This window comes from Apiospora marii, assembly GCF_038362585.1.
Source record: "Apiospora marii strain CBS 49790 chromosome Unknown utg000001l_segment0_segment0, whole genome shotgun sequence".
Lineage (NCBI taxonomy): Eukaryota > Fungi > Ascomycota > Sordariomycetes > Amphisphaeriales > Apiosporaceae > Apiospora > Apiospora marii.
In genome coordinates, this window is record NW_027117372.1 from 4,580,531 (window position 1) to 4,593,947 (window position 13,417).

At 49.4% G+C, this 13,417-nt stretch overlaps 6 protein-coding genes across 6 annotated transcripts; 4 read left to right on the forward strand and 2 right to left on the reverse strand.

The window, feature by feature from the left end:
- Positions 1–362: 362 nt before the first annotated feature.
- PG985_001478 (uncharacterized protein) lies at positions 363–1,535 on the forward strand (the record flags this gene model as incomplete). Its single annotated transcript, XM_066821247.1, has 1 exon — positions 363–1,535. The coding sequence occupies one exon, from the start codon at positions 363–365 to the stop codon at positions 1,533–1,535; it is 1,173 nt and encodes a 390-aa protein (XP_066692126.1).
- Positions 1,536–4,834: 3,299 nt separating this feature from the next.
- On the forward strand, positions 4,835–5,950 carry PG985_001479 (uncharacterized protein; the record flags this gene model as incomplete). Its single annotated transcript, XM_066821248.1, has 1 exon — positions 4,835–5,950. One exon carries the CDS (start codon positions 4,835–4,837, stop codon positions 5,948–5,950), a length of 1,116 nt encoding a protein of 371 aa, XP_066692127.1.
- A 583-nt stretch (positions 5,951–6,533) lies between these two features.
- Positions 6,534–8,622, reverse strand: PG985_001480 (uncharacterized protein; the record flags this gene model as incomplete). Its single annotated transcript, XM_066821249.1, has 4 exons — positions 6,534–7,246; positions 7,321–7,713; positions 7,777–8,073; positions 8,217–8,622. 4 exons carry the CDS (start codon positions 8,620–8,622, stop codon positions 6,534–6,536), a joined length of 1,809 nt encoding a protein of 602 aa, XP_066692128.1.
- Positions 8,623–9,895: 1,273 nt separating this feature from the next.
- PG985_001481 (uncharacterized protein) lies at positions 9,896–10,846 on the forward strand (the record flags this gene model as incomplete). Its single annotated transcript, XM_066821250.1, has 1 exon — positions 9,896–10,846. The coding sequence occupies one exon, from the start codon at positions 9,896–9,898 to the stop codon at positions 10,844–10,846; it is 951 nt and encodes a 316-aa protein (XP_066692129.1).
- Positions 10,847–11,383: 537 nt separating this feature from the next.
- On the reverse strand, positions 11,384–11,960 carry PG985_001482 (epithelial zinc-finger EZF protein; the record flags this gene model as incomplete). Its single annotated transcript, XM_066821251.1, has 2 exons — positions 11,384–11,615; positions 11,674–11,960. The coding sequence occupies 2 exons, from the start codon at positions 11,958–11,960 to the stop codon at positions 11,384–11,386; spliced, it is 519 nt and encodes a 172-aa protein (XP_066692130.1).
- Positions 11,961–12,003: 43 nt separating this feature from the next.
- On the forward strand, positions 12,004–12,978 carry PG985_001483 (uncharacterized protein; the record flags this gene model as incomplete). The annotated part of the gene is made up of 4 exons (XM_066821252.1): positions 12,004–12,020; positions 12,101–12,500; positions 12,567–12,652; positions 12,828–12,978. 4 exons carry the CDS (start codon positions 12,004–12,006, stop codon positions 12,976–12,978), a joined length of 654 nt encoding a protein of 217 aa, XP_066692131.1.
- Between the last annotated feature and the right edge of the window lie 439 nt (positions 12,979–13,417).

A 13,417-nucleotide genomic window follows, 5' to 3' on the forward strand; every position in this document is an offset into this window, starting at 1 on the left:
GGGTTTCCTGCCTTAGGAAGAAATCAATATAAAATCCAGAAACAGGAAGGGAAAAAATGAGCCATATCTCACAAATAGAACCGAGACACTTTGCGTACAAGTCAGTAGACGCTGAATGTAATTTTCCGCACATTCGGAAGTCAGGGAGCAAAGCTTAACATCTCCGATTGCTGTTCCTCTTTCCTCAAAAAGCCAACCAAGTAAACTCCATCTTTGATATTGCCATCTTTACTACGTAAATACTCGAGCCCATCGTTTGCCTCCGCCCCAGCGCATTTGCAACAGCTCTGACAGGCACGACGATATCAAAGGATCAGGATATCAGAAAATATTCTTGCCTCCCCTCCAAGCTGAAATCCATCATGGAAACGTCAGTCCAGATCCCCCACGATCGCCTGTGGGCGACAGGAAAATTCGATGGCATGATAGCAATGAAGGGCCAAATGCCCAAGCTCCCACGCAACCTCCCATTCACATACGAACACCTGCGTCTCTCCCCCTCATCGCTGGGCATACTGGGCCGCTTGCCGCCCGAGCTCATACTACTCGTGGTCGCACAGATGGATCTTCTATCCATCGTGCGCTTCTCCCGAGTGTCCATCCAGGCCAACGGGTATGTACGGTCCTGCCACGAATACCGCGACATCCTCCGCTTCGTCCCCGACGCCGTCAAGGCGCTCCGCCGCCTGGGCATCCATGGCCAACACACAGTTGCCAACCTGTATGATGTACTGAGGGCCGAGGAATGCGCCATCTGCGGCGAGGCCGGGCCGTTTCTTTTCCTCCCGACCTGCCAGAGGTGCTGCAATGGGTGCCGGAAACAATATCCCAGCCTCCGGCTAATGGACCGGGCCGACGCAAAGAAGTACTGCGGTCTCACCAAAGAGCAGGCCGACTCGCTGCCCACCGTCCACGTCAGGAAGGCCATGGTCCACGACAACGGACAGGCGTGGTGGGGCGAATTGCCGATCCACGGCCGGGCCGTCGCCGCGCAGGCCGCCCGAAACCTCGGGCTCGCCGTGCACGGTTCCGAGGCCCAGGCAGAGCAGGCTGTGCTGAGGGGCTGCGCCGGCGAGAAGGCTCGCGATTACGCGCGATTCTGGACCGGGGCGCACCGCGGTAGGCCGCGCCCCGACTGGTACCGGGATGGAGATGACGATGGCGGCGTATCCTTGTCATCACTCCGCGGCGGCCTCTGGGACAAGAGGGTTACGCTGTGCGCATACTCCACCATGGCGACGATGCCGTTTCCTGTCCTGACCCGAGACGGCACGCTCGAGCACGCCCGGTGGTGCCTGGGCTGCCAGAGGACCAACAATGCGTTCCGGAATTGGCGGAATCACCACTTTACGACACTTAGTGCCGCGACAGAGGCATCCATGAGAGCCTCCATACCCCCCGAGTATCGCGGGCAAGAGTACCGGCCATCCAAGGTTCTGTTTGGTCTGACACAACGGGCTTGGTCGAGGGAGGGGTTTGCGCAGCACGTCCGAGACTGCCCTGGCGCTCAGAGATTATTAGAAGAAAGGTCTTGATTTTGAAGCGGCTCGCATCCTCTCTAGAAATAAAAAGACTCGTTGCACCGAAGCAAACGAACCCTCAAATCCAATCTGGGATGATTCCGATTGCGAGTGTATGCTCTGCGGTGGCGAAAATTGAGATTTTTGTGACTCCCCTTGGCAGTTTGCGGCTCCGCACCAAGCTTCCCTGTTGATCTATAAATATAACGGTATAGTCATTCATGTACTCTTTTAACTGATGCGGGTTTTGACTATGAATCCAGAATTATGCATATTCTCTTATCTGTGATGTGACGCAGGTGCCGTAGGGAAAAAAAAAAAAAAAAAAAAAAACAAAAAAAAAAACTAAAAAAAACTAAAAGCTAATCACGTTATTAATATGTGTAGGCATCACGAGGGCGTGGGAAGTCACCTTAGTCTCTTTCAGCCGCAAGGAGCGATAGTCATTTACGAGATGTCTCAAGTCGCTTCTGGTTCTTGATAGGGCGATTTTGTGTTTCCCCCGTTGATGTGGCTTGCATATGGCTGGATCCCCATGCACGCAAGCGCAACCTTTTGCCACAAGCAGTGAGCCATGCATCGGGCATAAACTGGTCACTCCCCCGCGTCCTGGGCGCCAGAATGCGAAGGGTCTCTCTGGGAAGCGCGGGGTGACCCCTACTGCCAAAAGGAAGCAATTGGGGTCCCGGCTATTGTTGACGCACGAGATAAGCGAGTGCGGCTTACCTGTAGCGTGATGGTCGGGTTACGTCAAACCGTTGTTGCTTCTTCTCCGGGTCAGACTCCCCATTGGCTACATTGCTCTTGGCCGGCCGTTCCGAGTCAGCTGCTGAGCGTGCATGAAATCAAGCAAGAAAGACACGAGATGCCGTCCCCGAACTCGACTGGCAATCCAAGGAATGCCAGTCGCACTATCGGGGGGCTGTCCGTATATCACGGTGTGCAGGAATGGCATAGCCAGGATGTGGAGCTCGGTTAGGCAGATGCGTTAAACGGCTTAGGGTAGCTTCTCCCTGGCATGCATGGCCAACCAATCGTGAGAAAATGTGGCATAAGATTAATAACCAGGCCACCGTTACCCCCTAGCAACCAATACTTATTAAAATAACCTCGTTTTATCGGTAACGATTAACTTTTAATTAAACCTATTAATAACTATATATATATATTATTTATAACTATATATATAAATTTAAATTAAACCTTCTTTATTAATATATATATTTTAATTAATTTTAATTACTTTATTAACCTTTATTATTAGCTTTTTTTATTACTTCTTTAACCTCTTTTTTATAACCTCTTTTTAAACCCCTTTAATACTATATATATATATAAATCGATTATTAAGGTTTTTATTAACCTTTTTCCTTTTTTAAATCTTTATTTTCTTTAAATTAACTTTTAAATTAATATTTTTTTATTTTAATTATATAATTTAAATCGTTAAATTATTAACACTTTTACTAACTTTTAAAAATAATAATCACTTTATTATATTAAATTAAATATTATTCCTTTTAATTAATATATACTTTAAATCCTTTATTTATTAATTATTCCTTAATATATAAACTTTATTAAATCCTTTTTCTATTATTTTTTAATTCCTTTTAATTTCCTTTACTCTCTTAATAACTCGGATAATAATTAACCGACGAAACCTATTATTTATTAACTTAATAATTTCTTTTAAAAAAATACTCGTAATTTATTACCTTAATCGAATTACTCTCTCTTTGAATATATTATTATAAACCTTAAATTAAACCTTAAAAAAATCTCCCTTTTATATATAGTTATTATTTATTATTATATATATTTTATTAAGCTCTTTTTAAAACCTCTTTAAATTATATAAAAATAATAAAATTAATAATCTAACCTTTTAAAGAAATTTTAAAAGCTTAATCCTTATATAAATAATTAAATCGAAAAGCCTTTAAATATAATTAAAAGGGAGATAATATAGCTTATAATATTAATCGCTTTAATTATAATTATCTATTTATAATTAACGCTATTATTCTTTATTAAAAACTTATATTTAATTAATTTAATAATAAAAAAGCCTTTATTTAAAGTTATAAAAGTATTAATTTTACTAACATTTTATTAATAATAAAAAGGAATCTATTAAATAAAAAAGTATTTAAACCTTTTAAAAAATTATTATACAACTTTATTTAAAATATATTAAAAACATTAAAAATTTATTATTATAACTTAATAACTTTTAATAAAAGGGTAATATTTTAAAAAACGCGTTATTTAACGTTTATTAAATTAATAATTAAACCCTTTAATAATTAAAAAACATGAAATATAAAATTAAAATATTATATAAATTAATATAAATTTTAAACTAATTTAAAAAAAGGTTTATTTAATAAAAAAAAGTTCTTTATTTTAAGAAAAGAGTTATATCTTTTAATTAACCTCGATTTTAAAAGGATAACTTATAAAATAATCTTTTAAAGTATTATAAAGGATATAGTAATTTTAAACCGCTTTAATTTAAGACTTCCCGCTTAATATATTATAAATCGCAATATTAAAACACTCCTTATAAAATAATATAATAATAAAAAAAAAAAAAAAAAAGAAATTAATATATTTAATTTATTAAATAAATAAAAATTAATCCCCCTTATATATATTAGAAGTCTGGTGATAAGGGGTCTATTTATTTGAAAAGGGGGTGCCGACAGCTAAGGGGTGACGGTGGCCTGGTGCTTGACCTTAACTGCAAAGTATGGACTTTAAGCTAATGGCCCCAATTGAATAATGCTCTATATCTCTTACCCTGAAAGACGGGCCGCTCGCCAGACAGCTCTTTCTAGATTCAATCCGACATTGGATTATGCACTGTCATTTCATATGCGCTTAATGGAGATAGCGTTGCTTCCAGTACTATACTACTTCCTATGACTAACTGACACGTGATTTTATCCAATAAAATATCATAATCAACGGAATAAACATTTATTCTCATAGCACCAAGTATTCAATGGTATGTCCACAACATCATCATCTGGTGGGAGCAGCGCTTGCACCATGAAAGAGTGATTCACTGACCAACAATCAAGGAGAAGGCTATGTAAACAGAGTACGGATGGCGACATTGAGTCCCTTGAATCACCTTGCGTCAGGGCGCGTGTGATCCGACGCATTGCTTGTGCATTCACTCTGACCGATATCGTCTATAAAAAGCATGCTACACCCCGAGAGGAATGAAAACACCTTTCATGCTTGATACCCAGCAGTCATTACGGGTTAGACAGTCTAAGTCGGAATCAACACTTTCAGTCATGATGGCGATCACCACGAATACCCCAGCGCAGCAACGACGACAAGGACCCACTGAGGTCTGGACCCCCAGACTTAGCCCCCTTGACGGCGGCCTCCGGGGCAGATTCGGCAAGGAGGGCACCAACACGAAGCCCTCGCCGACAGCTCGGCCGGTAAAGACAGAGATCTGCAAGCAGGACGGGTACCCCGTAGTCGCGCCGGACGACATGTACCGCATGGAGGACGAGCTCCACCCTGGACGCCGCGAGCCCCAGTTCCCGGGCCTGCATAATCTACACGACTCCGTCATTGACCGAACCCGCGAGCCTCCGTCCCTCCGGGAGATCATGGCCGACCCCACCAAGAGACGGCGCGCCGCGATTTGGGACCAGGTATCCTATGCCGTCCGCGCCGCTCTACAGGAGATTCCCCACGGCTCCCACGTCGCCGTCGTATCCAACAGCGGCGCCAAGACGGGCCAGCTGGCCGACCAGCTCGAGGAATCTCCCCCGGGCGCCATGATCCCCGGCGCCACAGTTGGCCTGATCTTCGTCGCCGAATTTCGCGACGAGCGGTCAGGCATCCACCCGAACTGGCGCCAGATCGCCTGCCCCATCCGCGCCCACGAGGGCCGGCTCATGGCCGGCCTGCGCCTCCTGCCGGCCGTCGTCTCCACGCGGCCCGACCTCACCTTCACCGTCACCAACCTGACGTACCCCACGATCCTGCCCAGATACCGCGACCTGGTACACGACGCCTGGAAGCAGGGCCTGCTGCGGCACGGCTCAGTGCTCAACTCGTGGAAGCCGACCAACCTGGGCTGCTTCTTCCACCCGGGCGGCCTCTGGAGCGACGACTACGAGACCGTCATGCGCAGCTTCGCCTGCGACGGCGACCTGTACGGCTGGGACGAGGCGGTCGTCTACACGCGGGAGCCCGTCGTCGTGATCGCGCCGAGCGTGGGCGAGAAGCCGCGGCGCCGGTTCAATTACTGGTACGAGGGGACGGTGCTGCGGGACGTCCTGTGGCTGCAGCTTAAAGAGGGGAGGCTGTACGGAGAAAGGGTCGCGGAGACGAGGAGGGCGGATGTGGTTCGGTGGGATGAGCATGGCATCCCGGGGAGCTACCTGACGAGTTAGGCTGGTTTGAGGGTGTGATTGGTGTGGTTGTTTCAGACACAACTCAATAGAAGCAACTCTCCAGAGAAACCGCATCTAGTGATCTGCCACTGCCTAAGTTTTTATTGAAACCGGAAGTCTTATACTCACTGTGGTGGCAGTACTGTTCAAGTAGGTGATGATGTACGTACGGCCACATCACTTACATGGAGCATGGGATAATTATGAATGGTCATTGTCTCCACCTTGCGTTGCCGCCAATATGGTTGCAACAGTGGAGTAAGCATTGTCACCAACGAACTGTGAAGGCATTAGTGCTGTGATTATGCGAGAGAGAACAACCTGGTGGGGGATGCGTGGTTTTGGTGATGGTGTTCATTGGAAACAAGTCTATTAAATCGCAAGCACCTAACTATATGATGGCATTATCACTGACGGGAAGGACAGCGAGCTCAACAACACAGAAGCAAGTTTTTGAACCGTTCTTGTTTTTGATAATAATGGCCTTTAAATCGGAAGTCGTGATAACCAGAACCTGTTGCTGTGTAATGAATGACTGATATTTCCCATACAAAGGACATCCTCCACGAAACCTTCTAGCCCATCAATCATTCTTTTTCTTCTGGGTAGCCTTTTCTCCTTCGGGATTGGAGAATTGAATCGCACCAGAAAGTTGGTTGCCATTGTGCTTGCCCCTATCAGGATTCCCGCCTTCACCAGTATGGGCCTCTAAAGTCTCCTCGAGAAGACTAATGAAGGTTTGCTCGTAGGTACAATCTTTAGTGATAGGATCCCACTTCGACTCTTCGTTGACTGTCGTCCAATTACATTCATTATCCGTATCAATGAGATCTTGTTTGGGCTTCCAATCCTCGGTAGGACTCATGCAATGAATTCTTTTGGCTTGTTCGAGGAGTGAGTGAGAGAGGAACCTCTCATGTTCTCCCATCTTGTCCTCCTTGAGGAAAATGTTTGGATTGGTGCCTCGTTTGACCCATCTCCACGTACCCAGAGCTGGACGTTGCTCTTCGGGTCGGTACTTCGTGAATAGCCCGCATCGCAGTCGTCTATCGCCCTTTGCGACGGCCGGTTTCCGGTATCTGTGCTCATAAAGTAGCCGGACCGTGACGTGAACTGTCAACCCGATGGGCTGTCTCTTTCGACCTCCGTCAGCGCCACCCATTTCGGAAAGAGTTGTTCTAGTGCCTCCCTCTTCCAGATATTCTTCCCAGAGTGAGTCACGTCTCCCATCCCATAGGCCCAGCGATAACCAGTAAACAGCAGCATACCACCCCCTTCGAGATTCGTTAACTCGACCTTGAGAAGCAAAACTTTAGCCAGCGTCTTCGGGATTTTTTCCGAAGGTGTTAAGGCTTCGGGGCTTGACTTACCTTCTGCGAAAGATTGTAGTCGAAGACCAACTGGGGGTCGTTTCCAACCCCACCATTTCCGTTTCACTTGAAACGGTATAGCGAATAGTAAAGTGGTTGTGTCATGGTTGAATGCAGCCTCGCAACCACATTCTTGAATCTGGCCCATCATCCAGAAAAACGATGCGGATGACAATGCAGGATCTGTGTTCCCTCCCCCGATGTCTGAATGACAGCCTGCAAAGATGCACTGTTTGATGTTGGCATTGGTTTCCTGGTTTCCCTCTCTTTCCCACAGCATGGGCCTAAACATCTTTCTCTTTTCATGAAGAGATACGGCTTGGAAGGCGTTTTCCACGTTATTGGGAACGTTATTCCCCACGAACGATAGAGGGTCCCCCCACATGGCGCTGACTGTATCCCATTCAGCCAGGACCTTGATTCGAACTTTAGACTTGGGCCCAGTAAAGAATCAACCTTTAGTCAAAGCAATCAGCGTCTCAAAGTACTTTTTATACTCTTTTGGCCACTTTGATGGGGCCAACCATCGGGGCGGCGAATATCCAGCATTATCTCGCCACAACTTGTACACGGTCTGCAAGAAGGCCAATCCAGACCTTCGAAGCAAACCAACATCGTTGACGAACCGGGCCAAGCATCGAACAGTGAATGCACCCCTAGAGAACCCAGCGAGGATAATTTCGTCAAGCACCGAGCTAGCGTTGTAGTTATTGCATAGGAAACAATAGGCGTCTAGAAGATTCCCGCTCAATCCTATTATCCAAGATTTGTTAGCATATGTAACCGGAAATAACATATACATACAATATTACATTTACATTTCTCTGATAGAGCAACCGAGCAGGTAAAAGTAAAAGGAATGGAAAGCATGAAGATGAATATAAACGGGTACTAACCCTTGCCAAAGGCCGATGCGTATAGGCTGTCAGTAATTAATGCAGACCGAGTGCCGACGCCGCTTGAGTAGTAGACAATTTGACGAACACTGCCGAAGCGCTTTTCTTCGCGTGCATCGCCTCGGTGCCTTTCTACAGCGATCGGAGACGGTATATTATATGAGTCGTTGCCGGTGCGGTCCACCGCCCGCGCAAGCTTGGCCACGTTGGTGAGCGGGTCGACGGTCCCTGAGGCATTGTTCCCGGTGCCGTCGCAGCAAATGAAGATGCGCTTTTTCTCGCATTCTTCTCCCACCCTGGTCATGAAATGGCCTGCATTGAAGTTCTGCCTGTCGTAAGCCATGGCCTCCTCGTCATTGATGAGGCATTTGAGACCTTCGTTGTGCTCATCAAGGTGTCTTTCCATATTGTCGAAGCCGTAGCTGTTGAAATAGGTCTGCCTGGAATATGCCGCCTGTTGATGAGATTGGTGTCTCGCAGCCGGTCTTGATGACCATGCCCGCATCATCTCGATCACTGTTTATAATCCTGCGATGGAAGTTCAATGTGGCAGTTAGTCGGCGAGGAATCCGAGCAGGTTGTACATGAAGAGAGGGTCCAATTGTGCCTTGGAAACTATGAAAAATCACCGTGACAAGAAAGGCTTTATCAAGAGCAGCAAATGCTCGCCGATCTCAAGGAGCGACTTTATTCCATGACGGAGAATGATAGATTGGGCTTCTCGTGCATACATATGCAGCCAAAGCTGCAACCGCTCGTGATGTGGGAATCAGCGATTGGTCCCCTACACTAATCTTGTCCCCATTCAAAGCTTTCTTTTCCACCCGTATCAGCATAGTGTAAGAGATCGCGGAACAGTTCGAATCTTGCCGTCGAGGTGATCTCCTGAAAGGGGAAAGTCTCGCTAATATACACTGCGAGTCGCTCGCCCGAACAGAGGCGGTGACCACTCAGCGACCCGGAGCTGGCCTCATGCACCGGACTGCTTCCTGTGGAGTAATCTTAGGCAAAGATAAGCGCGCATCTCGCGTGCTTGGCGGCGGCCCAGCCCGTGACGGGACAGGCCGTGACGGGAATGGAGACAGAAACGGAAATAGGAGGCCGAGGTGGGAAATGCGGCATTTTCTGACATTTGACGAACTATGACTTCAAAAGTTGTCATCGGTAAGGGTGGGGAGGTGTGGTAAGCTCTAGTGGACGGTCAAGACGCTGACTTGACATCCTCGTTCTTTCGCTTGGATGGGGGGCGGTTTAGTGGACTTGGCTAGGGTACTGACCTGACGCCGTGACATTGTAATATACTCTGTATTGTCTGCATAGTCGGTTGTCTATAGAAGTAGCTGAATCCACACACATAGTCGGTTGTCGTGAAGAAAAAGACCGACGGGGTAGATGTATCGTGTCAATGGTGGCCGAGAAGTGGAGCATTTGGGGATCCACTTGCGATGTGCCAATGCTCGGCTCCCGCCTGGAAGGGGCACTTGAGATTTGTGAGGAGAAATAGAGAGGATGAGGTGAGACGGAATGCTGAGGAGGCATCTGAACGAACAGTTCCTCTACTATCTTATGCAAACGATTGCGTCCTTGATTTTAGTTCAATTCGAACTGCTTATCGTAGTGTTTGTTGATTGACGTCCCTCATCAAACCTACTTCAACCCCACCCCCGCCATCCGCTACCATGACCATCCCCACAGTCCCCCAGCCCGGCATCTGGGTCCCCGCCGTGACCCTCTTCGATCCGGACACGGACGAGCTCCTGCCTGAGGACCAGTCCAAGTACTACAAGTACCTAGCCTCGACGGGCCTGACGGGCTTGGTGATCCTGGGCACCAACGCCGAGACCTTCTTGCTGACGCGCGAGGAGCGCACCCAGCTGGTCCGCCTAGCGCGCGAAGCCGTGGGGCCCGACTACCCGCTGCTGGTCGGCGTCTCCGGCCACAGCACGCGCCAAGTCCTCCAATTCATCGACGACGCCGCCGAGGCGGGCGCCAACTACGGCCTCCTGCTGCCGCCAGCCTACTTCGGCAAAGCCACGACCCCCGCCGTGATCGAGGGCTTCTTTGACGAGGTCGCCGCCAAGTCCCGTCTTCCGATCGTCATCTACAACTTCCCCGGCGTCTGCAACGGCATCGACCTCGACTCGGCCACCATCGCGCGCCTGGCCCAGCGGCACCCCGCCAAGATCGTCGGCGTCAAGCTGACGTGCGGCTCCGTCGCCAAGGTGACGCGGCTCGCGGCCGTGCTGCCGACGGAGACGTTCGCGACGTTCGGCGGGCAGAGCGACTTTTTGTTGGGCGGGCTCGCGAGCGGGAGCGCCGGGTGCATCTGCGCGTTCGGCAACGTGTTCCCGCGGGTCGTGCTCGAGATCTACCGGCTATGGCGGGCGGGGAAGCACCAGGAGGCGCTCGCGCTGCAGCAGAAGCAGAGCCTCGCGGAGCAGCCGTGCAAAAGCGGCATCGCGAGCGTCAAGTATGCGGCGGCGATCTACACGGCGCCCAAGGCGGGCATCGAGGACGCGGAGGGGAAGATGAGGCCGCGGCGGCCGTACTTGGAGGCGGGGGCGGGGGCGAAGGAGGCGTGCAGGTCGGGCATGGCGGAGGTGGCCAAGATCGAGGAGAGTCTAGCTTAAGTGGCCTCGAGATTGTCAGCGACGCAAGAAGAATAGTCATATTTAGGAAGTGAAACAGCGATGAAGAAAGAATCCACTGTCAGTTTGTTGACACTCTTCCGAAGCCATGACAGTCATCAAGAAATGACAAGTAACGAGGAAGTAAAGTAGAGTCGCTGCATGTGAGAGGGAGAAAGCCAGACATATGCCAAACTCCTGGGCACCTTGGTGACAGCGCATGGAGTGCGTGGGCAGGGGGCTATGTACCGTGGCCACCCGAGATACGCAGGCGCCAGAAAAGCGTCACACCACACCACCACTACCACCAGAATATATGCAAGCCAAGGAGGGACGAAAGCAAAACATACTGAATAAGGCTAAACAAGAAAATGGGATACAATATTTTGGAAAGTACATGCAGCAGCAACCAGGCCCCCTTTTTGCATCCTCCCTGGGCAACTCGCTAGATCCACCCTTCCACACAGTAACATAGCGAACAGGGTCATGTCAGTCGTTAGGTACCTTTGATTCACACCCTCCCCCCCCTAGCCACAGTCTTTACTTCCCGCAGATGTCGTTGTCAACATGCCTCTTCAAGTGGTCCTTCCGCGCAAACCCCTTCTTGCACACCCGGCACTTGTACTTGCTGTCCACCCCCTTTCGGCTGGTGTGGTGGCTGCGGACGTGGCGATCCATGTCGCGCTGCTGAGGCACCCGCACCATGCATGGGGCCTGCGCGTCCTCTCGACGGGGGCAGAGGACCGGCCTCTGGTGTTTTCTCAGGTGCTTACTTTCAAGCGTTAAACATCATGGCTGGCGGCTGCAGTGAGGATGGAGATATCACATACTTTAGGTCCCTGGGGATATCCTCCTCGTGTGAGCAGGCCTCCCCTTCCTCAATCCAGGGGCACCGATATTTGCCGGAGGGAAGGCGCATGGATTCGTCTGTCGTAAGTATGTGGTCGAGCTCCTTGTACTTCTTTTCCCTGTTTTTGCTGCTGTTATTGCCGGGCTTCTTGTCTGATGATGGTGCCGAGTGCTCGCTGGAAAGGGATGGAGAGGATGGAGAGGAAACCGGGACGGAAGAAATCGCGGGGGGTGAATCTGGTAGTAAAGACTGTGGTGGTGAGGCCATTTCGAATGAGAAACTGGCCGGGGAATCGTTAGAAGATATCGAAATGTCAGAGTTAACCGAGTAAGTGGCATCGAATGGCAAATCTGGCGAGGGACACAGATCTGATATATTGGCCACATCTTCAAAACCGCTCTACAAAGTGGAGTTGGTCTCGGAGTCGTCCTGAATGAGTTCGAAATCGAAATCGCCATCTGCATATTCGGCGGAGAGGCTGCTGCCGTTTGGGTTACCGAGCATAGACGGATCAATGTACTGGTTGGAGTCCTCGCTGGGTGTTTCATTGGGAGCCCAATAGACAGCTGGGTCGATAGCTTGGTCAATGCCATGGGTGCCATCGTATTCGTCCTCGGAGGAGTCGAAGAAGGGCTCGGGACTCTGGCCCCACCCTTGGGCCCTGTTTCTGCTGTGCATGACGGGCAGATGTGGCACGGAAAGATGTGTGCCGTCGCGATTCGTGATCTGATGGTGTTCAGGCCTTGGTGCGAAGGCTTGTTTAGCGGTGCAATCGCCTACCCGAGGGAAAAGCTACGCAGAAAGGGAGTAAGCGACGTGGAGACACAACGGGGCAACACCTTGCATCAATGATGCTGGATATATACAAGACAGGGACCCTTTAGCGAACTATCACTTGGGATGAAGCGCCGTGTGGCCGGTATGACTGCAGGAGGACGGGGACTGGAGCTTGCAGGAGGGTAAGTAAGCTGGCTAGCTGGCTGGAGAAAAGAGAAAGAAAAAGGATAAAGGATGCTGAGGCTAAGGTGGTGGGCCCCTTTGAAATACAAGTACTCGAGAACCTTGGTACTTCAAAAAGACACGAGTCTTGTAGCATACCATCAGCCCGAGGGCGCGCACACATCTGAGGGACAGCTTGCATGATGACGGTGGGCCTCCCGCCTCGGGCTGTGGGGGGCCCTCCGGTCGAAGTGAGAAGATCGGCATGGTGGCTGTCACCCTGTCAAGGGTCATGGAACGCAAAAGAACCGATCCAGAGGGAATCAACAGGAGGAAAACCTCGTAGCCGCGAGTCGCTCGTGGGCTTTGATAGGGGCCTACCACTAAAGGAGACCACAATGCTTGTGATTGGCTGCCAAGACCGGCGTTGGAGCATGCAGCTGGGCTGACAGGTCAGCCCAGAGCAACCCAAGATTTGGCTGGGTCGCGGCCATGCATGACTGCCTGTTTGCAGCTGCCTCGGACCCCAACCTATTGAGACCTCCAATTTACCCGGTCTGTGTTTGTAGTCCTCATTGGTATCGTCGAGTCAGCACGTGACTTTTTGGCGCATATCATGCATGCTCCTTTCTGCTCCTGAATCAAAACGTATCTGGCGATTGTCATCATATCCGCCGAGACTAAGAAGAAAGAATGGTAAAACATTACGGTCTTAAACGAGCTTCGCAATCGGCAAGTGCTGTGGTTTGTTGCCGTATTACCTTGAAAACGACGAGTGTGCATAC